The 23,320-nt window shown below is 48.2% G+C and overlaps 8 protein-coding genes across 8 annotated transcripts; 3 read left to right on the top strand and 5 right to left on the bottom strand.

Moving 5' to 3' along the window:
* Window positions 1-262: 262 nt before the first annotated feature.
* On the bottom strand, window positions 263-6,473 carry ARB_03641 (uncharacterized protein; the record flags this gene model as incomplete). Its single annotated transcript, XM_003010089.1, has 2 exons — window positions 263-5,830; window positions 5,904-6,473. 2 exons carry the CDS (start codon window positions 6,471-6,473, stop codon window positions 263-265), a joined length of 6,138 nt encoding a protein of 2,045 aa, XP_003010135.1.
* A 4,071-nt stretch (window positions 6,474-10,544) lies between these two features.
* On the top strand, window positions 10,545-11,899 carry ARB_03640 (uncharacterized protein; the record flags this gene model as incomplete). The annotated part of the gene is made up of 2 exons (XM_003010088.1): window positions 10,545-10,755; window positions 10,821-11,899. The coding sequence occupies 2 exons, from the start codon at window positions 10,545-10,547 to the stop codon at window positions 11,897-11,899; spliced, it is 1,290 nt and encodes a 429-aa protein (XP_003010134.1).
* A 690-nt stretch (window positions 11,900-12,589) lies between these two features.
* Window positions 12,590-13,899, top strand: ARB_03639 (uncharacterized protein; the record flags this gene model as incomplete). Its single annotated transcript, XM_003010087.1, has 2 exons — window positions 12,590-13,183; window positions 13,237-13,899. The coding sequence occupies 2 exons, from the start codon at window positions 12,590-12,592 to the stop codon at window positions 13,897-13,899; spliced, it is 1,257 nt and encodes a 418-aa protein (XP_003010133.1).
* Window positions 13,900-14,098: 199 nt separating this feature from the next.
* On the bottom strand, window positions 14,099-16,058 carry ARB_03638 (uncharacterized protein; the record flags this gene model as incomplete). The annotated part of the gene is made up of 3 exons (XM_003010086.1): window positions 14,099-15,466; window positions 15,577-15,872; window positions 15,935-16,058. 3 exons carry the CDS (start codon window positions 16,056-16,058, stop codon window positions 14,099-14,101), a joined length of 1,788 nt encoding a protein of 595 aa, XP_003010132.1.
* A 1,242-nt stretch (window positions 16,059-17,300) lies between these two features.
* On the top strand, window positions 17,301-17,675 carry ARB_03637 (uncharacterized protein; the record flags this gene model as incomplete). Its single annotated transcript, XM_003010085.1, has 1 exon — window positions 17,301-17,675. The coding sequence occupies one exon, from the start codon at window positions 17,301-17,303 to the stop codon at window positions 17,673-17,675; it is 375 nt and encodes a 124-aa protein (XP_003010131.1).
* Window positions 17,676-18,505: 830 nt separating this feature from the next.
* ARB_03636 (uncharacterized protein) lies at window positions 18,506-20,028 on the bottom strand (the record flags this gene model as incomplete). Its single annotated transcript, XM_003010084.1, has 2 exons — window positions 18,506-19,525; window positions 19,597-20,028. 2 exons carry the CDS (start codon window positions 20,026-20,028, stop codon window positions 18,506-18,508), a joined length of 1,452 nt encoding a protein of 483 aa, XP_003010130.1.
* Window positions 20,029-21,021: 993 nt separating this feature from the next.
* On the bottom strand, window positions 21,022-22,389 carry ARB_03635 (uncharacterized protein; the record flags this gene model as incomplete). Its single annotated transcript, XM_003010083.1, has 1 exon — window positions 21,022-22,389. One exon carries the CDS (start codon window positions 22,387-22,389, stop codon window positions 21,022-21,024), a length of 1,368 nt encoding a protein of 455 aa, XP_003010129.1.
* A 134-nt stretch (window positions 22,390-22,523) lies between these two features.
* On the bottom strand, window positions 22,524-22,871 carry ARB_03634 (uncharacterized protein; the record flags this gene model as incomplete). The annotated part of the gene is made up of 1 exon (XM_003010082.1): window positions 22,524-22,871. The coding sequence occupies one exon, from the start codon at window positions 22,869-22,871 to the stop codon at window positions 22,524-22,526; it is 348 nt and encodes a 115-aa protein (XP_003010128.1).
* Window positions 22,872-23,320: the final 449 nt, after the last annotated feature.

Here is a 23,320-nt window from a genome sequence, read left to right as displayed (position 1 = left end):
AAAGAGACAAGGAAACGTGTTTTAAGGATGGGAAAACGTTGCAAGGACCAAAGAGTCGAGATGAACAAGAGTAGGGACCGGATCAAGTGGGAAGCAGAAAGTGGTATTTACAATGAAAGAAAAGGAGTGGGCAAAGCGCATAAAACAAGAAAGTAAACTAAAAGATCGCTCCGAATATCCATTGGCACATAACTCCGGAAGGTGTAGACTGAGAAAGAAGGTAGGAAATGTGATAGCTGGATGAAAGCCTCAGGACGTGCAGCTACCGTCGCATCCAGCCTAGGACGCGATCCCTGGTATGCAATTTGGCTTGGTCTGATGCCCGTGGTGTTGGCTCTTCACTGGGAGTTTCGGCTCCCTTATCACCAAGATGGCTGGCGCTGATATGCGGTTTAGGCGTGATATCGTTGTTGTCATGTACATCACTCTCTTCACCCAAGTTGACAGTCTGATGCTCAGGTGTAGTTGTCGTAGTACCCGGTGATATCAGGGGCGGGGTTATTCGGCCTGTCTCAGTTGCTGCGAGATGGGTGGAGGGAGTAAGTGATCCAGGCTGCAAGTTGAAAGCCGGTCGCTCCTTAGAGAGCCGTTGGCTTAATCCACTAATGACAGGCTTGCTTAGTGGGGTACTGCTAGACGAAGCTTCCTCCTTTTCGGGATCCTCAGGAAGGACGCCTAGGGCTTCTTCATTTATGTGCAAGCGCTCGATAGTGCTCTCAATAGAGGTCGGAAGAACAACAGTAGAAGCCGTGTCGGAGGATGCAGTCTGCGTATCGGATTCCACTTCTCGCTCTTTCATATAATCCTCGTTCACGCTCACTACACTGCCACGACTGTTCGTCCTCATCATTTCCGTACCGAGCTTTGAACCAGATCGCCGGGTTCTCCCTGGGGTAAACTGTGGGCTTTTACGGACTTGCGTATTACCAAGTTCTTCATCTTCATCATCTCCGGATTCAGCGCCTTCATATCGTTTCTTTTCTAACGACTCTCGCTTAGCTCGGATGCCTTCCATAGAGCTATGTTTTCGTGGAGTAGACACGCCTGGCATGGAAAAGGCGGCGGGCGCGGATGTTGCGTGCATAAGACTGGGTGGAGTGGTGGACGATGGGTATTCAGCCACAATAGGTCTTGAGATAGCAGCGGAGCCATCATCAGTGATACCTAACCCTCCAGTCCGACTCCGGTCCCAGCTCTCATTGGGTCGATGGCCGACAATGACGGGGATATCATCAGACCTCGTCGACTCGATTTCTCCGACCAAGCTGTTACTATCGATCGAGTCTTCTCGGCTAGATCCTCTGTACGACCCCGTAGGTATCGTAACAAATCCAGAAGATCCAGAGCTAGGACTATCTTCAAGTGCACCAGACTTTCGCCGCAACACAGAATACGACGGCGGATTCAACATCATCGGGGTATCATCCTTTGGTGGAGGCTTCCATTGGCAGAACTTGCAGAGAATTTCGGTCAACTTCTGTAGAGTTGGAGGTTTCTCGATTAAAGAGTCAAAATGATGTGTTTCTGGAAGATCTTTTAGATAACCTGTCACTGCAATGATAGGAGTGTGGGTATTAACACTCCTCGTCTCCCGAATCATGCGAGCAACATCAGCTCCGTTGATTTGAGGTAGCTTGAACTCTGTCATGATGACATCAAATTGCACCTCGCTTAGAGCATATCTCATCGCTTCCGACCCGTTAATTGCAGTGATAGTCCGACACCGCAACTTCTCAAAGAGCGTCTCCATAACCAATCTTGAGACAGGATGGTCCTCGCAAATCAAGATATCGAGTGGCCGGAAGAAAGGACCTTCCACCAGATTGATTTGAGATAACCGGCGAGAGCTCTGTCTTCGTCTCTGAACTTTTAGCAATGCTTTAGCACGAGGATCTTCATTATCCGAGGATGATGGAGAAATGTCCCAAAGTTGACTCTTACGCTTGCAATGGCCTGGAACAAATGGCTCCTTTGCAGGAGTCAGGTCACTGTCTTGAGAACCTATCGTGTGTGATCTAGATCGACAGGACGGCACACTGCTTTGACGATGCAGGGAGGGGGTGTCAGATGAGATTGACGTCTTCATGCTCTTGATAGGCGAAGACGCAGTTGACGTTGAGATCTTCAGATTGGTAGAAAGCCGCGGGGGTTCAAAACCGCCGCTTGTAGGTGCAGAACCAACCGAAGGTGGTGAGAACGTTGATGAACCTGATGTTTTCCGTCGTTCATGGTGGCCTGAGGTGCTAAATTGGACGAGCAGTGGTGAACCGGGTTGGGAGGGCCTACTAGGGGAAGATGAACTTGGAAGGCTTGCGGCTGATGGGGACGCCGGTCGGTTATTGGCCTTATTTTGAGACATTGTTCTCTTCAGCGGCATTGGTAGGAGTGGGCTGCCTTCAAGAGAAGGGCCGGAGGGTGTGGCAGGACTATTACTTGGAACTGCGCGTTGCTGAGCCTGCATAGCATCGTGTCGTAGTTTCTGGATGACATCTTTGTTTGCCTTCTCAAGGATCGGAAGATTCTTGAAGTTAAAGCTTCCAAAGTCATCGGCCAGTGCAGGTTCGCTAAGCCGGCGGCTCCGAGTATCACGCACATGAGGCGGAATGTGGAGAGGCATCAGACCACGTTTCAAGGAGTTCACCTGTGTCTTCACCTTATAAAGGGCGTCATGAGGTCGGTCGGGATAGTCACCACTAGAACTAGGGGACGAAAGCTGGCCCTCGAACTCTTCATTGAAAGCCTGTAGAGTCGCTCCACGTGAATCGAAATATTCAGTATCCTCCGGGTTCTCCGGTGCAGGAACGAACTGGGCTTCATCCTCTAACAGTGTATCCCAATTGATATCAGAAAACCATGGGTGTGCACGGACTTCTGCACCACCACTAGGATATTTCTCATCGATATTGGCACCTAGGCGCTCATGAGGATTTATGGTAATTAATCTTTCCATGATGTCCTTGGCTTCGCGTGAGACTAGTTCATCAGCCTCATCAGGCCAATTGATTCTTCGATGAAGAATGTTCTCAAAAACTTCATCAGGGGAAGAAGCGTTGAATGGTGGGTATCCATAAAGGAACTCGAACAGTATGCAGCCTAGAGACCACCAATCACTCATTTCATCTTGGCCAGTACCATTAATAGTTTCGGGAGCGAGGTAGTCAGGTGTACCAACGAAACATCTATTGTGGTCTTGTGGATCGAATAATGCCATTGGTGGAGGCACCATTTGTTGTTGAGAAGTTTCAAACTGTGATGGTATTGAAGGAGCAGTGTAACTCGACGAAGGCTGTGCAGGGAATAGATGAGGAGAGTCGCTTCCCTCACTGAGTATCTCCTCGTCTATTGTGGATTTTGATTGTTGGAGGGACGGGTAGGCTGCTGGCGTCAAGGGGTTGGAACCAGTGGTATCACTAACCGCGCAATTTCTCATCATTTGACTAAGAGTGTCACTGCTCCCACTATCACTGCGATAGCCAGATGCCCTTCTTGAATGCTCACGACTTAAAGAAGGTTCCTTGCTTAAGCTGAAGTATGACGGCTGCGTCAACACAGGTTCCGGGACGATCAATGGAGTTTGGTGGGGGGAGTCCGTGGCGGGGAAATCAAACGACGCAGATCGTGAGGACGCAATAGAAACATCAGGCCGAGTGAATGGGCCCTGTTTCAACAAGTCTGGGGCTGAATCATTAGGGCTCTTCTGGATACGCTTCTGTCGGCCAACAAGTCCCATTCGCGAAAGCCCAAAGTCAGTGAGTTTCAAGTGACCCCTTTGGTCAATTAGAAGGTTATCTGGTTTGAGATCACGGTGAACAATACCCCGACTGTGGAGGTGTTCCACGCCCAAGACGACTTCTGCAATGTACTTTTTGGCCCAATCTTCGGAAAGACCGCCAAGAACTTTGACCAATGAAGCACAATCACCACCGTTTAAGTACTCCATAACAAGATAAAGATAGTCCTTGCTAGAAAATGTCCAATAGAGCTTTGCAACGAAGTCGCTTTCGCCCTGCCACATCATGATTGCTCGCTCTGCTTTGACATTTGTAACCTGGTTCTTGGCTACCATGTCAGCTTTCTTCAACACCTTGATGGCAAAGTATTCTGCGGTAGATTTCTTCTTGGACAGGTAAACACTTCCGAAGGCTCCTTTGCTAATTGGCTTGATGATCTCGAAGTCTTTGATAGATGGAGCAACGGCAGGAGGAGGTGGGTGACTGGCGGAGGTCAGGTGTGGTGATATTGGAGCTTTCCCAACATCAGGCGAGGTTGCTGACGACTGGCGCCTATGGTGGTGACGATGTTGAGGAGGGGGATAAAATTGTGCATGGCCATGAGCTGCCAGTTCGGTCGATGTTAGATGTGGAGAGGTAGACGGCGATGGTAAGTTCTCGCTTCCGACTGGGAATCGTGGCCTGGATAACCTTAATGGAGAGTGTGGGGGGTTATTGCGAGCAGGGGATTGCCTCCGAGGCGATGAAACGCCGGGCAGAATAAGGCTGCGGCGATTTTTGTCCTTTGCACTGGCAGCTCGGCTCGGTCCGCGCTCGGAGAGAGGAGACTGGGTCCTACGCTCGGACAAGACAGAGGAGAGAATGCTGCTGTCACTGTCGGCTGCATCGCTTTCTCTCTCTGCAAGCAGAGACCCGCGCTTCGAGAGAGATGGGTTGACAAAGCTGCCCAAGCTCTTGAAGGAACGCGGTGTTGGGCATTCCATCGGACTGCTGGAACGGGTGGAGATTGGGATGGGAGTTGTTGGTGTCCGTTCGAGAGCACGTCGAAGTCCCCGATCACCTGATAAGGAACGAGCAGTGCTACCGACGGACATTGCAGACATAGAAGGGGTTCTTTCTAGAGGAGTAACTTGAGGCACACTACCGGTCTCCTGGTCTTCTGTTGCAGTTTCTATGTCAGAGGAAGAGCTTGAACTTTCGAGGTTGCCTGTAGCGATACGCTCAGCCTTAGCCATAGACGCAGCAATACACTCTTCAACTATGACGGTGAACTCAATTCGAATACGCTCAGCATATTCAACGATACGCCGATGTCTGAAGACGGCGTCGACCTTTGCACGGGCGACCTCCTCGGTATCAGCAGATAAGGCGGCCAGACCCTTCTCCTGCTCTAGAGTGTGATTGCTAGGTGACTGCCATTGAAGAACCTGAGAAATCCGTGATTCGGACTGAGGGGATTGTGTCCTGACTTCATCCCCAATATCCGTCCGTGATTCTTTGAGGGCCGGCGTGCTAATCTCTAGTGCGGTGTCACAGAGGTCTAAGATCAGTTCCACAATCCGGGCCAAGGGACGTCTCACGGCGAAGGACCGTCCACGAGAGTGTCCTAGTCCGGAAGTGGACGGGTCGCGAGAGCGAGGAGGAGTACCAGAGGAGGACGATGAACCAGAGACAAGGCCAGAGGTAGAAGCCGGAGAAGGACCAATCTGCAGACCCTTATACTCTGCCTGTGGACCGACGAATGGACTGCTGTCTCTGCTCTTGCGAGCTTCTAGGGCATCGAGAACCTTGACAATCCTATGACGGTGTTCATTCAAATTTTCCTGCGCCATTTGAACATCCATCTCTGCTCGATGCTCTTGCAGACAAAGTTCTGAGTGTTTCTCAAACCACCAGGGCGTGATTTGCCTCTCACATATCCGGCAGAGGACGGGCATAGGGGGCGGGTGGTGAGCAGGATCACTGATCCCTACTTCAGCCAGAACGTTGAGATAGTTGGCCAGAACTTCAGCTCCGACGCCTAGGGATTCAACGAGCAGTGGAGGAAGACCTATCGTCACTTCTCGAGGCTCAGTAGATGGCCGAAGCATCCACATAGTCTTGGGAGAAGAGTTGTCAGTAATTGTATTTCAAAAAAATATTTATATCTCAGGGGCTTCGGAGGTTACCTACATGGCTACTGCCACCAGATGTTCTATCATAGACCATGATTCCCTGGCCTTCTAGGCTTAGTATGTTGCCATCTTCCTGCTCGGCAGACTCCTGTGCATGTAGCGTCTTTTCTGCATCAGAGGCTGAGGTTTCCTCCTCTTCATCTGGCAACTTACTATCCTGCCAGAATACCGACAAAGGGCCCAGGCGAACATCAAATCGCACAATTTTACTTTTGGAGTCATCTTCCTTCATAGACTGCACAGCCTCTTTAAAGACGTCTTTGTTGTCCAAAGCAATGTCGTGAATTAGCTGCCCCTCGACCTCCTGGGCATCAGTTCCGATAACCTCAGTCCATGAGGGGCTGACCCATTTTATGCGGCCATCCAGATCCAGATCCACAATCACGTTGAGCGTGTGTTCAGCAGCTTCTTTCAAATCCTCGCGTTCCTCCCTGATATCCTGGCTGAGAGATCGTTCCATTGGGGCGGGAGCAGCAACATTCCGAGCCTCCTCCCGGAGAGCGGTTACAGCAGGAGGCTCGAGGTATCGTGGCGCATCTGAGCGCTCCCGTCCGTCGAGTGACGACATGACGAGAGCGTAAATAGAGTGTGTGTCAAGTCAGAGAGCTGGTTCGTGGAGAGATAAGAGAGACAAACAAACACCGCTATCGAGCGGGCCGGTAGCGAGGAAGAGGTATATCAAGATCGAAAAATGAATGGGTCCGTCTGCCGGGCAGAACGGTGCCCGGACCAGCTAATAGCTTGACCAGTCACCATGAACAGCACATTGTTCCCAAAAAGAGTACGTCGTGGTTCTAGGGAAAGCAGACGAAATTCGAGGTTCAACTTTCGAAGGTACCAGGTGGGTATGTGCCTCTTGTCTCCCCGTCTGCGTGTGTCTGTGTGCGTTTCGTTCGTTCGTGGGAGTTCGTCGTCGGTGAGGTGTTTGTATGCTAGGTACGCCAGCCCTGCTAATTGAACCGCCTCAGCACTTCATAATTCACAGCCAGCAGTGACAGAGGCCGTGGACTGTCCCTCTAGGCCGAACAGGCAGGCTGTCCTGCGTGGGATGCACAGAGATTGCCGTTGAAACACCGATGCTGGCGGTCGTGTCCGCTTTGGCCGGGCTTGGGTGGTGATCAGATCTCGACGATTCGATTGGGAGAGCAGGTCGTCAGGGCCTAGCCAGAGAGTCCGGACATGCTACGAGCGTAGGAACAGCATCGCAGAGACCAGAACCAAACACCGTCACGCCGCTCGAGTCTTGCTGGAGGATGGGATCGAGGCAGAAGCGAAGAGAAAGTCGATCGAGCTCGCGAAGAAGCAAAGAAAGACGAAGAAGTTGAGGTTGAAGTCGACGAGCGGCGAGGTTTACTTTGGTATAGAATACAGGTATCTGTGACAGATGACTCAGCAGAAGAACGCCGACTATTGGCTACGATGACGTCTGCAGCCTGGAAACCATGCAAAGAGGGGGGGTTGCTGTATTGTCACGTATGGTAAATGATCTTCGCTTTTAAGCACTTTCTGTGATTTTTATATAGAAAAAGAAAAGTCGAAAAAAGAAAGAAAACAAGCAGAAGAAGCGAGAGAGAAAAGGCGGACGAGAGGGGGGCAGGGCGAGGGAGAGAAGGAACTGAAGTAAAACGCCAGAGAAAGACTACGCTATGTTGGACATTTCAATCTCCAGCCTGCATCTGTGTACGAGCCGGTGCCATGAAACACGAGCATCTTCAAGACAGAGAGAGAAGAGAGTCAGGCCACCAAGACCAACGCCACTACCCTGCCGATAGCTGCTTAGATTATATATACGACATCACAAGGGCTGGTTTGGCCCTTCCCCAGGGCTGTCTCTGTGCTCTTCTACGACCGTCGTGAAGCCTGCCCTGCAGTCAGGTTGGAACATGTTGATATAGCCATGTCGATTCCGGTGGCTGCTGCGTTGACCACGTCAAATTCCCATTCAATCATGAGGAGAGCTGAGTTTTCTCCCCCCCTAAAATCTGTTTCTGCCTTATTAATAATAATATGTTCGTCCCTTGCGGCTGGCAGAGAGAGCACATGGGCTGATATCTCTGATGAAACGCCCTGAGAAAATAGAGCCTTCAGCCAGCGGGAAATGCAGACGCATCTGATAGGCCTGTCAGCCCGACCCTTTTTGACTGAATACGTGCATGCATGGGGCCACAGGATAAAGATCTGAGAAGGCGCTAGTTTATGTCGGCCACCACCAACGGGCAACGCGTGATCCAAGTCCAACCCTTTCTCCCGCCCGCGCTGACTTCTCTGCCTTCTCCTGGCATCGTATCGCTGGCTCGCCTTGCTCACTACTCTGCTTTTAGCCCACTTAGCTGCGAGGTGAACGGCTGGTTGCTGTCTTCCAACCCCTGGCTTTGATGTCATGAGCGGATGCCACGACAGGGTGTGCACGCGCACGGGAGGTGGTTCATATCACTATTCCATGCAGGAGGTCATCGATATCCGCCGCTGACCACAGAAGCGAATCTAGAACTAGTAAAACCCTGTCTTGGTGTGCGGTGTACTTCGATAGCAAGGAGCTGAGTTCAGTTCACACCGCAAGCCACGCACACGCACACACATACACACACACACACACTCTCTCTCTCTCTCTCCTGCGTCGGCAACGAAGGAGAAAGGGCTGTGGTGTACTCGAATATGGGAGCAACAGGCAGCAACCAACGCCTAGGTGGGCACTGCTCTTCCTCGCATTCCCATCGGCCCGGACCAGAGTCGTTCATCTATCACAAACAGCCTCCTTCACTGCGCACGAGACCACTAGTAAGAGGATCCTAAAATATCATTACAGCGCATCGATACATACCTATACCCCCTCTCCCGCCAAATGTTTAATTCTCGTACAAGGACGGCCCAGAGGAGTTCTTGCATGCACCCCTCTGCACCTTTTATAGCATTCACCACATGAAGATTTGCCCTCCACACCTCTTCTTCTCTTGACAGGAAATCTTACATGCCTCAGCCTGCAGGCCAAGTAGCCGGCCAGTTGCCGAATATTATATTAATACTTAGTTACTTACTCTGCTGCCCATCACGCGGAATCCTGATGTTCGTCCAACTCCACCTCCATTCTAGACCATGGATCTCTTAAACCCAATTCCCCGAGCTTGGTGCGAGTCTCAAGGTTAGGTGGCCCATTCACATTCTGGGATTAGCTGGTCTCGCCACCTGCCATGGCGAATGTTGAAGCTAGCTTATACTTGCCTAACCCTTGCCGATATGATACCACTAGCCGACCATTTAGCGGTGTTCCAAGTGCCAAATCTCCGTTAGCCATATTACTGGCCGTAGGGAGACTAGAGAGGAAATTGAAGATATGACCTTCTCAAGCTTTATGGACCTCGAAGATTTCTCTCGGGATTGAAACAGAGCTTAGCGTTTGATGTATAACCAAAACAAACAAGACTCAAAGCCTTCCAGTCCAAGGATAACAATACCATACTGCTGATTAGCACGAACTGATACATACCCACCGATCCTGCACGTTCTGTTTGTCAAATCCAAGCAAATGGAGCAGTACATATATTTTTGCTCAAATTAAAATATATTGATATAAATATATTCGCTATAGGAGCTAGATGTCTTTCACGATCATATAAATATTATAGATATCCTGTCACAACTTTCTCGAAAAGGTCAAATCAATAAGTCTAAGAAGTAAACAAGGAGTTCTGTGATCTACTCCACTGGCTTACTTCTCTTGAAATACCGTGATAATACAAAAAAAAGGGCCATCCATGCACCCCCACATAGGACACAGTAATTACACAAACTGCAGAATTCTAGTCTGTAGGAACCCGATTGCGGTAACAACAGCCCCATTGGCATCTATTAAGAGCCTCAACCAATAATAAATTTAGAAATTGGTATAAATTGACCAACTATATTTCCAGAGATCTCATTGGTGAAATTTTAAAAATATTTTCATTACTATTCTTACCTAAGCAGATCTTCCCTAAATACACCACTTTTCCAGTCAGCCCACGGCCTGCTTCCCCGGATCTGGTCGACAAGGTATGTAGGTCCACAAGTCTTCAATGCAATTATGGTGGAGCCCGTAATTGAACAGCATCGAAACCTTGTCGCTGTCGCATACTGAAGTTGTACTCCGCGGGAAAGAAAAATCCGGACTAAACATGGAAGATACATGACTAATTTTGACCGCTGATATACATGATAGGGCGTGTCTTTAAGAAATACTTGGTGCCCTTAATTTTTTACACGGAGAACGAGGCTACGTAAAATCTTTGCGATTTTATTGGTTCCATTATAGTCAGTTAACGCCCAAAACGATACCTGGGCGCGCTTCGTAACTTACTAGCCGCACACGCGCCGACCCGAAACCTTAGCCATGTCGACTCATTTATTGCTTCAGCTCCCTTGCCATGTTAATTGACCCACCACCCCGTATGGTGGGATGTTAATAGCTAATTTGCCTGGTTTTGGGGGCAGTGCACAAACACAAGCCCCTGTCAATTAGCCATCTAGTCATGTACTTAGCACAGGATGTCCTCCCGCTCCTTAACGGAAAAGCTGCTGCCTATTTCCTTCTCTCCAGCTAGTTATATAGCCACCAGCTTGTCTACGTTGCAAATCTTCAAAAAACACCCCAACATTTACTGCAATGGCTCAAGACGTCGGCATCAAAGCCATCGAGATCTACTTTCCGAGTCACGTAAGTAGAGAACCACCTAGCCTTATACTACAGTCTTGGGAAGCTGATGTTTTTCAAGTATGTGGCACAATCCGAGCTGGAGACCTTCCTGGGCGCCAGTCCTGGAAAGTATACCATTGGACTTGGCCAGACAAAGATGAGCTTTGCGATGACCGCGAAGGTAGGCATAATCAAGGACGAACTGCACGAGCCAGACTGGGTTGGTTTTATTAATGAGTTTATCAGATATCTACTCCCTTACATTGACGACTGTTTCTTCCCTACTACGAAAGTACTCGATTGACCCCAATACCATTGGGCGCCTTGAGGTGGGGACAGAATCTATGCTGGATAAAGCAAAGTCTTGCAAGTCTGTCCTCATGCAGCTTTTCGGAGAAAACTCCGATATTGAGGGAGTGGACACCTACAACGCTTGCTACGGTGGAACAAATGCTCTCTTCAATGCCATCAATTGGGTGGAGTCATCTGCATGGGATGGCCGAGATGCGATTATTGTGGCGGGAGATATTGCGCTATACGATAAGCCGGCTGCACTTCCCACCGGAGGAGCAGGCTGCGTTGCTATGTTGATCGGACCAAATGCCCCTCTGGTCTTTGAGCCAGCTCGTGGTTCTTTCATGCAACATACCTATGACTTTTACAAGGGCGATTTCAAGTCCGAATACCCGATTGTAGATGGTCAATTCTCGAACAAGTGCTATCTGAGGGCTCTGGATAACTGCTATAAGCGTTATCAAGCGAAGAAGTCTTCTCAGCTTGTCAACGGCACGACGGGGAATACTCCACTTGATTCATTCGATTACTTTGTCTTTCATGCCCCTAACTGCAAATTGGTAGCCAAGTCGTATGCACGGCTGCTATACAATGACTATTTAGCAGATCCACAAAATCCCACCTTCAAGGGTATCCCCACCGAGGTCAAAGAAATCGACTATGAGAGTTCCCTTGGCGACAAGGGCGTAGAAAAAACTTTCATGACTCTAACGCAAAAGCGCTTCTCGAATCGCGTACAGCCTAGTCTTATGGCAGCAACCATGTGCGGCAATTCGTATACAGCATCAGTATACTTTGGACTAGTCAGTCTGCTAAGCAGTGTGCAGGGTAAGGAGCTTCTAGGCAAGAGAGTTGGATTCTTCAGCTACGGGAGTGGTTTGGCTAGCAGCATGTATAGCCTCCGTGTCAAAGGTAATACCGATGAAATGGCACGCAAACTGAACTTGGTTCAGCGGCTTGAAGCTCGAAAGGCCGAGTCACCCGAATTCTACGACCAGGTCAGCATTCACCGCTCTTTTTTAAATGTGTAGCCTTACTAAAAAAAGTAATTTTAGATGTGTCGACTCCGCGAAAAGGCATATCAGCAACGAAATTATACACCCCAAGGCTGCATTGAAAGTCTTGCCTCAGGGACATATTATCTTGTCAATGTCGACGAAGCATTTAGACGAACCTACGCCATTGTACCATAATTTCTCGCCTGCTTCTAATGGTGGGGTTAACATGGCTCTTGCAGAGGCATATCTTTCTCATATTCTGGCCTAGCACAATTTCACGCTTGCATGCCTTAATTAATTGCAAATATAGAAATCTGTACTTCAACACAATAAGCGTTCCATTTTCATCAGCACCTTAAGTGAGAGCTCATCTACCAATGGATGCCGAGGGTATATGATATGTGTAGGAACCGGGAATGCGATCAACACTTGACAGGTTGGCAGTTAATGTATACGTTGGGGGAACTTAGAGTTCATGTTTTGGCGCTTAATTCCATCACGTGAACAGCGGCTGACTTGCACCCCGCTAGTCCCGATCGAGACTTGAAGCTCGAGCCATCAATCAGTTAAGGAGAAATTCAAACTTTGGACAACGTCACGATTCGTTTTTGCAGCCTTGATGAAGATACAAATAGCTGCTCTTCTCCGTTCTCGCAAATTGGCGCAGCATAATCCCTATATACTGTCTTAGTCTCTGGAATTGCTTTCCTAGAAGACAGCTAAATGGCTCAATCCCGTGTTATCGAGCTAGGAAATGTCCTAGTTGTAGGAGGCTGCGGTTTTGTAGGCGCTCACGTTGTTGACCAGCTACTCAACTTCCCATCCGAAGACTCACTACCCACCCACCCAGTTTCCAAAGTCATTGATGCGAGCGGGAAGCCCGATCCCCGATTTGCGCACCCTCGTCTTCGCGACCGATACCCGTCATACAAGAACACTAAAGTGTCCGTTCTCGACCTCCGAACAACACATAACCGATTTCCTGGAGCGGACTATCATGATGCAGATATCCTGAACACAGAGCAATTGTTAAAAGTGTTTAGGATAGTGAAACCAGATGTTATCATCGATACTGTCTCCCCACCGCCCCTGGAGGGGGAAAGGGAGATGTTGTATAATGTCAATGTCAACGGTACAAAGAACTTGGTAGAGGTCGCAGGCGGCGCCAAAGGAGACTGGGGCGGAAAATGCAAAGCTTTTGTCTATACTAGTTCCTCATCGGTGGTTCACGACACCCAAGGTGACTTGGTTAATGTCGATGAGAGATGGCCCAAAATCGTTGGCAAGCTCCAGCAAGAATATTACACTGAAACAAAGGTACGGATAATTTACGCTACCTGACAACTACTTTAATTAACATTGATTATCAGGCACTTGCGGAAGATTTCGTCCTAAAGTATAATGGTACCTCCCCCTCTGGCATGCTAACAGTTGCTATCCGACCTGCCGGTATTCACGGCGAGCGTGACACAACTCTTACGAAGAAGTTGGTTGAGCACGGCTCCAAGGCGTCGCCTCTCGTCCTATCCTTCCAGCTCGGCGACAACGATAACCTATTTGATTTTACTTATGTCGGCAACATTGCCTATGCGCACATGCTTGCTGCCGAGCTACTCCTTGCCACCATGAAACGGATTGAGACAAAAGCCATTCTTCCTCTTGACCACGAGCGTGTCGATGGCGAAGCATTTAACATTACCAACGACAGCCCGGTGTATTTCTGGGACATGGCCCGTTCCATATGGGCATTGATGGATCGTTATGTCGAACCTGAACAGGCTTGGGTCCTTCCAGAAGGAGCTCTTACCGTGATAGGAGGCATCCTAGAAACGGTGTTTGGATTATTTGGTAAAAAGCCACGACTTACACGACGGGAGGTTAGATACTCTTGTATGACGAGATACTTTTCATGTGACAAGGCGAAGAGAAGGCTTGGATACGTTCCTTATGTCCCTCTCGATGAGGGCGTTGCAAGATCTGTTGGCTTTATGCTGGAGCAAAACAAAAATATCGAGGCGAAGAAGCAGCTATAGGGTATATATGTATCGGGGACTGGGGTAACACAGTAGGGTACAGCGGACTGAATGGGGGGATAGCACATAAGTTTCAAAACGACTCCTTAACCAATATTCAAACTTATTAATTTGGTCTATCGTACATTGTTCTGTCATTACAACTATCCAAGAAGAGTTAGTCATGTAACAAAACGATCATGGCCTAAACGGAGAGGCATCAGTCGAAAGGCCAAAATTTTTCGAATTCTGCCTTTTCTTCGGGGGCTTTCACGAGCTCGGATGCCAACTCCTCTTTTATCTGGGCAAGTAATGGCTTCAGCTGCTGATAATCATCGTGTTCCGCCAGAGCTTTGTCAGGCCAAATACGCCCAAGTCGTTGTTGTATACTCTTCATGACCTCAGAGCTCAACGCAGATAGTTCTCTATCTGCGTTAATTTCAATTTCCTGCTCCGGTGAAAAGGAGAGTGGGAATTTTTGTTCCTCGTTGGCGTTGGACTTCAACCATTCTTTCTGCAGGTCTAGTGACAAAGCCCGGAATTGAGGCTCTCCCAGTTCATAGAGACGACGAGAAAGAAGAAGCAGGTATCCTTTTGTTGTATTCTCAAACATCATGGCAGCATACTGGCTAGGGTTTTTGTTCTTGACAAGCATACGCCAGGCTACCATGACAGACTTGTTTAGGTATTGCTTGATGGTGTCATTTTTCTCACTTTCGGATAGTTGTTTCATATTCTCTGGTAGCTCAGGGCGCTTCAAACTATCTCCAATGGGACTACCATCATACTCAAGGAATGCAGGATCCATGCAATGGTCAAATAATGGTGATATCTGAGTTGATTGCCAATCGATAATCCCGACTACCTCGGTAGGATTCTTCGGGCTGACAAAAATATTCTCGCTATGCAGATCATCATGCCATATGTGGCCGCTAGCCAAAGATGGGTCAGAGGGAAGAAGAATGCTAACAAGCTTGAGGTAACATTGAACTGCGTCAAGTCTCTTTTCTTGAGTAGGCCGGTAGAGTCCTGGTCCATAGAGCATGGCTAGTTGTTTCGGAGCACATATCCTAGATTCAATAGCTAGTTTTTCTCGGTGTCCAACTGCTATCCGATATTCAAGTAATGATTTCCCTTGATTACAAGCAATAATTATTATAAAGACCAATTTAGCGTCGTCTGGGAGAATGAAACACTCACATGGACCTCGGTCGCAAGTTAATGAACTTCGGCCATCATCAGACCACTCACGTCCTGTGGCTGGCCCTATGGCAAATCGGTCAAGCTCATTTATTTGAGTGCCTTCTTCGTCAGCCAGTGGCCTACGAATTGATTCCCCCAAGTCATCGCGATAATAGAGGCTCCCAAATGCATTGAATTTTTTCTGAGTCCATACTCTCTGGTAGTCGAATATTTGGAGAAATATCTTCATCTTGTCTGATGGATCTAGGGAAGGCCACACCTGTCCTAGCTGGACCCCATCAAACTTTTCCATGATGATGTATTCAGCCCCTACATTGTTTCCCTTATCTTTTCGAGAATTCCAGGAATACACTTTTGGAGTAGGCGTCTTCAGAACATTACGCATCTAGTGAAAGTTAGTGATAAAGTGTCATGGGAGAAAAAAAAAAAAACAAAAAAAAAAGGAAGGAGGTAACAATGGCAGCTGTGAGAAAGAAAAGTATTGGCATGTCTCACAAAGTCAAGTGTTGCTACCTCACTAGCAGTGGTATAGTGAGGTATACCGGCATTCGGGTTTGGAACTTTCCCAATGACTTGTTTGTCGTTGTCAAGAGTGAATATATACGCCTTGTTGAACATTCCATCGGCGCACTTTTCGACATTGATACAATACTTTGCACCAACTGCTTTCGCAGCTTCCTGTGCCAATTCGTTCATGTTGAACCGAACGTGCCGTTTGGAAAGCTGTTCCTTTTCATCAATGACAAAGCGTCCTCGGGTAAATTGGAAGAACTCATCATGTATATTCCAATCTGATTCCTCACGATAAGTTATCTCGTGTTCTCCCTGCTTGTACAAGATCCCGCGTACGTACCTTGGGATTGCCGTGGTATGGTGTGCATAGCTCTCGAATCAGAAGAATGGCATCTGGTAAATTGAGGTTTTCTAGCTGAACGGTGGGTTTTAGTAAAGCAAAGTAAGCGCCAAGGCAGCTTCATTTTGGCTGAATGGTGGTTGCTAAATGAATCATGGAATTATGTGGAACAAATGATGCTGGATGTCAGAGGCCCAATGGAAAGTACCTAAGCACGTGATTGATTGACTAGGTAACGGCTTAAGGTTCGGCCGGGGGAAGCTAACCGGTTTGAGCAAACTAATTAGTTACTGAGGTCCCGTGATCTCTTGTCGACGGGACCTGACCTACGGGAATCCGATTCGTCAACCGTATTGTATTATTAAGGGTGCTTGACTATTGCTGAAGGGGTTCATAGTAATAAATAAAGGGCAAGAAGAAGGTATAGTGTTATCTTTGCCGCAGGAGCTTGGAGTCCATGGATTTCCACGACACAATATAGACCGGTGACCTCAAAATACGGTAACTAGTTGATCACATGACCTAATTGAAGTCGGCAAGGCTTGAGTATTAAATAAGCCATTACCATCCCTATATGATTGGCGCGCGAGTTACCGAGCCCTCGTATAGACCCATAACTAACTGTCAAACTTCAGCTCTGCCTACCATTAGTGTGGGCTCACTCCTTTTGACACTAACCCATGGAGCGCTCAAGGCCCGGAGACGCCTGGAGCCTTCATCACTCCAAGGTTGTTTGCTGGGTCATCGCGGCATAATCGTAAGTTGGTCAAATTGAAATTAACTGATCAGTTACTAGTTACCTAGGTAACTGGTAGGTCAGTAGCTATTGGAGAGACAGTTCGACTGCGGACAGTAACTAACTGGGAAGGTTAATTCCCGTTGGGCAAGCGGAAAAAACCCGGCGTGGGCTTGGCAATCAGAGTCGGCCTGCCCTTTTGAGGATGAGCTGATTCAAATGATACCTAGCCAACAATTAACGACTGGCTGTTAAGGATCCAACCATCATATTCCTTGGTTTTATATCCGTGATAGGTTTATTTTCTTTGCTGGGGCTGTCAAGGCCAGAGCAGGGGTCTGGTGATACCCCGCTCCAAATAACCATACTCCGTAACTACCATGAGTTATATCTATTTCGAATACTTTGATATCAGTTAATTACTTTCCTATCTACTCCGTACAGACAACGGCACCCACGGGCGATTTGACATCAGGCTACCGCGATTCCGTAAGTTTCAAGGAACCAAATGAAGACTGCTGAGTACGAAGCTGATATTGTTCATATACGACAGTTTTTGAGCAAATCATAACTAATACACTTCTCATTAAACTTTGGGTTCATAATACCTCTGCCATCATGTCGTCTAGAATGATTGCTAGCGTTAACTCCATCAAGACTTGGGTTATGAGTTCAAAGGGCAGGATGGTCAAGATTGCAAAGGGGTCAGGAACTGCCGGTACCCGCGCAGCTCCCACGCAATCTGGAACCAATGACGAAAAGATGGGAGGGAGGCTCGACTTCGGCGAGAGATTCGAGAAGGACGGGAAAGTCTACTGCCGCTTTAATTTCCAACTGAACAAAAATGCCGAAAACAAAACTCTTCGCGATCTCGCTCGAGACAACACCCACAAAAAGTGGTCGTCTGCCGAAATTGAAATTAGCGAGAACCCCACCGAGGATGAAGCCAGAGAGAAAGCCACTCAGTTGTTTGACAGTATTATTTCGAACCTTCAAAAACCCTAGCTAAAGCACTCCCAGCCCCTCCCCATACACCTTTATGTGTCTCTACATGTCCGATGATGAGCGTCAAACATAGATGGTTGAAGATTACTAGTTAACTAGTTTTTGCGGAATTTCAGTTTGAATGCCCAGTTATACTTCCCCATATTCTGGTAAATCTACATAGTTGAATTGTTCGAGGCAGGTCTAGTTAAACTTCAGACGAACGGATAAGTAAAAAGCAGCGCCATTGGGCAGTAGTCTACATTTTTGGTTCCTTTAAATTTAATCATCTCGGAAGCCCAAGGGAACGTTACGTGACCCGAGCCTTATGCAAGACGCAACGGAGCAGCAAATTCTTCGACGTCTGGCTGATCACTGGGAAGACGATAAATAGGCATAGAATATATATGAATGATGACGGTCTGCAAGACAGGAGGCTATACTACGGTTATTTATTTATACAAGATAAGACCAATCGGCCGTCTGGTGCGTAAAGAAATGGAGCAGGAGGTGGGGGCGTATCACATAACTAACTAGTTAGTTAACTACTAGTTACTCGAGACGCTAACTAGTCAAATGCCGGCTCCAACATCGTCCAATACTTATGCGTGGGGCTCAATTAGTTATGCTTCTTGTTCCTAGGAAAACCATGAAATGTTTTGAAGCTAATATTGCTTCCGCGCTAACTAGAACGCTGACAGCTCTCGACATATTTCTGTTTTATTTTTAAGTTCCTTCTTCTGTATCTTTATATAAATTGGTTGCGCACCTATCGGCTACCACAGCATTTTACTATACTTAACTCGTTCAAGGAATAGACAGATGTGATTCAACATCGCTTCCCTGGCGTGTCAGCCACGCTCGGCACAGTATTTCTCGACTTCTTTTTTCAGTGTTTCTTTTTGTCTCAAAGCAACCTCCATGATGCTGTCACAAGTTCTCCCAAGGCCTCTATTGTCGGCTTCCAACGCTGCCGCGTACACCTGGATCATGCAGTCAAGGACTGCTTCCAGTTGGTTTGGCAGCCACGTTACAATTGGGCTGCCTCCTGTTGCGGTAGGATGGTCGGATCGTTTAAGGATATACTCCTTGACCAAGTTCCAGTGGCGCCAACGGAACTCACGCACCTGGTCAAGGATCTGGAGCCACAAGCCCCTAGATTCACGGAGAGCGTCTCTAACATCCTCAGATCCGGCAGTACCGACTCCATTGAGGGCAAATCCTTTGATATCCAATTCTCGTCCACGTTGTTTCACGAAATTGAGAAAATCTTTATGTTTGTCAGAACGGTATTCTGAGAACTCATCAAGGATCACTGTAAGAGGCGTATCAGGCATGGGAATCTGAAGGAAGTAGTCCATGAGTGGCACCATTGCATCGTTAGCGCCGGTCTCTCCACGGAAGAACATGGGCTTGTTGTCATTGCAGCCCTCATATACGACCCCGTCGGGAAACATGGAATTAGAAGTGATTCCAAACATGAAGGTCCTAAAATTGTTATACTCTGCTGGTTTTGATTTCTGGTATATTATCTTCATAAGGGAGTTCAACTTTGCCAAGGCATCAACAAGTGTTGAGAGGCCTTCATTGAGCAGCTTCCTCTGTTCGATGGTACCGCCGCAAGTGGCTCCATGTGATGCAGCTTCAAACGCCTTCAGGACGCCTTGGACAAGGGGCCCTGAGTGTTTCACCATAGTGAGATGCACCAGGATAAATCCCGATTCAGATGATGCCGGGTCAAGGCCATGCTCAAAAGCTCGGATGAGGCGCAGGTTGGAGAACTCAAGGCCGGCTGCGGGGTTCTCTAAGCGGTAATTGAGCAGTACGTATGAGCTGAACTCGAGATACGGCTTAAAGCCAGCTCTTCGTTTCTGTTAGCTCCCATTGCTATTTGCCCAGCTGGAGACGGTGGGAACGGAACTCACATTTCTGCACATCTAACAAATGGCCGCGAGATCTGTTTGGGCAAAAAGGGCCGCCCAATCCCGTATTCACTACTTTCCATAAAACGTTTATGGCATGGCTCTAGGAGGTAGCCCTCAGCGAGAAAGGAGTAATCTCGATACAAGGCGGTTATTACATGAAGATTATCCCTGTATAGATCTACTTGAGCAGTGAGATCAGGTAACTCCTTATCAACCACATCACCAAGCTTGCCATCTGCTAGGAGGCCCGGTTCGCCCGAGGCAGTCTTTATTGGCATACGCTGCAACAGTGATTCTAAGGCATTGAACTCCTTCGGCAGGGTAACCAGCGGGTTTCTCAAGGGTAAAAAGCCTCGAGAGGTAGAGACTAGGAATGGATGAAGAGAGACATCCTCCAAACGAGCATCATCAATGATGACCTCACATTGGGCAGAACCGGCGGGCTTCATTTCAAAGATGGGTGGGTGGTGGTGGTTTGTTAGAAAGGACACATTAATACCAGTTTGAGGCAAGGTACCTACATACGAAAAGGAAGTTGAAAAGTTGTCTTATAAATCTACCTTCGAATGCCTCTTCATTCCGGTCGAGCTACGTGGCTTTGCATGGATTCTCTTCTTACCCCTTGGTTTCCCATAGGCCTGAAAAGCATGCCACTGCATTCATTGCTTCGATGAGGCCAAAACTTATCTGATCTGCCTCCTCATTACCGTCCAAATACCCGGCCCCACATTCTAATTTTGGTATCACACTTTATTTATGCGTTGACAACGGAAAATAATATCTGTCATCACGTACTCCGTATTCAGTTGGTACTTCAACGGCAAAAGCATCTTGCATATGATTTCCCTCGAGTCAAGGTATACCAGATCTAGCGAAACCAATGCATTTCGATATGCAGAGCACAGTGTTTTCTCAATTCTGATAACCTACTGGGCCACGGGAGGAGCAGTGAAGATCATTTTTTGACCTCAATGCGTGTGAATTATAAAATGAACTGCCAGCGCAAATTTCAGTCAACTTCAATGTCTGACGAAACATCATAAAAAAAAAAGTGAGGCATGGATAGTTGCGGCTTGCATCCTTGCTAAAAATGTCGAAGAGTCGCTTGAATGGGCTCCTGCTTATGTGACCTCCAGCTGCATTAACGACTATGCTGGCATTACTCGGTTGCGAAGATCTGTCGGACAAGTTTCCTTTCTGACCGGTCCAGTTTGGAATTCTACATCCTGGCCCCTCTTGTTTCCCCTCTTGATGTACCTTGAACATGGACCACCATATCGCCATTTCGCGATGTTATCGGTGTATACGTCAAGACCAAGACAAGGATTTTATTTTACTTCATTCATTTCGAACATTTGACTAAAATCTAAGCACCCAAGTACCCCACGGGTATAGAAACAAGTAATTTTGTGGATGTGCCCCCTTCGTGATTGAAGTATCCGCTAAAAGATTTCGCATAGCAATTGCCGGACAGTTTCTTCGGACAAGGTTTGTAGTCTGGGTGCTTCATATCTTTTGACTGCAATATAGTGCCGAAGAATCCGGCTTTCCATGAACTCCTGGAGGCTGTCGCAAGACTTTTCTAGTTGCTCTAGTGACCCGGCTACGCTCTTGGGAAAGGGTTCGACTCCGCTTGTTGGGAAATGTTCGGTAATAAGTCCAGTATCGGGCCATACCAAAGGCTCCTCATTGATGCACCCTATTGTACCGGCACTAATGACTGCAGCTAAAGCGACATACATGTTGGCTGTAGCATCAACGCATCGCAGCTCCCAGTGACCAGACTTTATCTGGCGGACAGGTACTGCTCGGTTCTCAGATCCCCATGCAACTATATGGCCGGCGAGGTATGGCTGGACACGCTCATATGATAGGTCGTACGGCAGGAAGAATGCACAGAGCCCGGGGAGTCTGCGGAGGATACCGGCCAAAAACGAGGTCTCCTTGTTTGGGGGGTTGAGCGAGATATGGGTGTGTTGTCCCGCGACTTGTTTGTGCGACGCCACTGGCCGGGGTGCCATCGTTGCTATTAAGCCATGTCGGGCAAAAACAGACTTCAGAGTATCGTGGACAAAGATAAGCTCATCGATAGCTCGAAGAGGAGACTGAGGTTCGAGGGCAATCTCATACTGGCCACGGTCCCCTTCAGTCTGAAATGCCCCAACACCAACCCCGGCCTTAATCAGGATGTGCACAACTTCCTGAATATGGGCCACACAAGGGTCACGGAGGCCTGAAATAGCGCAACGACCTAGTCCGGAACTATGAGGGCCTATTTTGCCGTCGGCGGCAGCTTTCATAACTTGGAACTCCACCTCAAAGCCGACGAGGAAATGCACGTGGAGTAGCTTCTCGGCCTTCTCAACGACGGTCTTCAAAGCCTTGCGGGGGCAGTAGTTCCAGTTTAATTCCGGTCTGATAGGAAGATGCTCAACGACACCGCACATTACGGTGGCATAACTAGGGTCCACCCCCAGTTGCTGAGATGCGGGATACAGGGAGTCCCAGTCTGGGATCAACCAGTGATATCCTCTTGGGTCCATCTCGGGGATGTTCTCGTGGCTCACGGTCAGATGGAATGCACAAGCCGGAACATGTAATCTCCTCTTTTCAGCTGCGATGGCTTGTGCTTGCTCCATGGGGACAATGCGGGCTCGCACAACACCCGAATAATCCTGCCACTGGCAGCGCAGGAAGCAGATGCTGGGGTAAAGTGTAAGGAGAGCGTGGAGAGCGTTCGACCCTCCAGTACCAGCCATTGAGTTGGCTTTGGCATCATCAACCTTGGCTCTATTCGCGTGGGGAGCCATGGTGCAAGCTAGCCTATCGAGTACGGACTGCACGGGAATGACGGCAGATCAAAGTGGCGATGGTATCGATGGTAGCTGTGTGTCTGCTGTAGAGTGATGCAGTGTTTGCTATACATGTGTAAGATTGAACCTTTTCAATATATAGTGTCGGAGTGCGAGATAAGGCGGAAGACACGATATATCTGAATGCAAGGGTGAGGGGTTCGAACGCGAGCGTCTGCATCCGTTCTTGCGGAGGTAACTTTGGAGAAAATCTCAGCCAGGGTGCTTGAGAGTGGGGGTTGACTGCATGCCTGGGCAAAGGCAGTATGAACAGGAGATTGGAGAAGTATCCCTGCACTGGCAGCGCTGCATCTCTCATTATCTCTAGAATTCGGAATGTTTCCAGGGCATACATATTCTCGCTTCCTCGGGACAAATGTCGTTTCTCTGAAGCCAGGAATAGCTATGTGACCCTCTTCAAAGGTGCACCGTGCTGTCATCTGTGCTATGTATAGTTCAACAAACCACTGCAGCAATGAGCCAGTCTGTTATCAAGCCCTTGTGGAACAGGGAGGATATTGCAGGAAAGGAAAGATAGTTTCTGCAACCCTTGAAAACACTCGAGAAAACGCATGAACTCTGACAGTACGGAGTACCGATGATCTCGGTAGTTAAGTCGTTCAATGTATATCAGCCAGCCATTGTTGAACCTATTACCCGATCAATACTGATATCAAAATGGTATGCAGTCAGATGGAGAACGCTTCGCAGAGTTAGCAAGACAACAATGCCTCCACGCTGACGAACAGGATGCCCTCAGCCAGCCACCAACGTCTCGAAAACGCAAAGCGACGGGTAGCAGACACATGCAACGCCCCCCCTGGCAGTCTGAATTCTAATCAACCCAATCGGCGGAAGTGAATCTGCTTCCCCAACTGGCTTTTGTGGC

The sequence above is a fragment of the Trichophyton benhamiae genome (genome assembly GCF_000151125.1).
Source record: "Trichophyton benhamiae CBS 112371 chromosome Unknown Abenha-F-c-01g09.f1, whole genome shotgun sequence".
Classification (NCBI taxonomy): domain Eukaryota; kingdom Fungi; phylum Ascomycota; class Eurotiomycetes; order Onygenales; family Arthrodermataceae; genus Trichophyton; species Trichophyton benhamiae.
The sequence above is the reverse complement of the archived record's forward strand: the minus strand, read 5'-3'. Positions and strand labels throughout refer to the sequence as shown.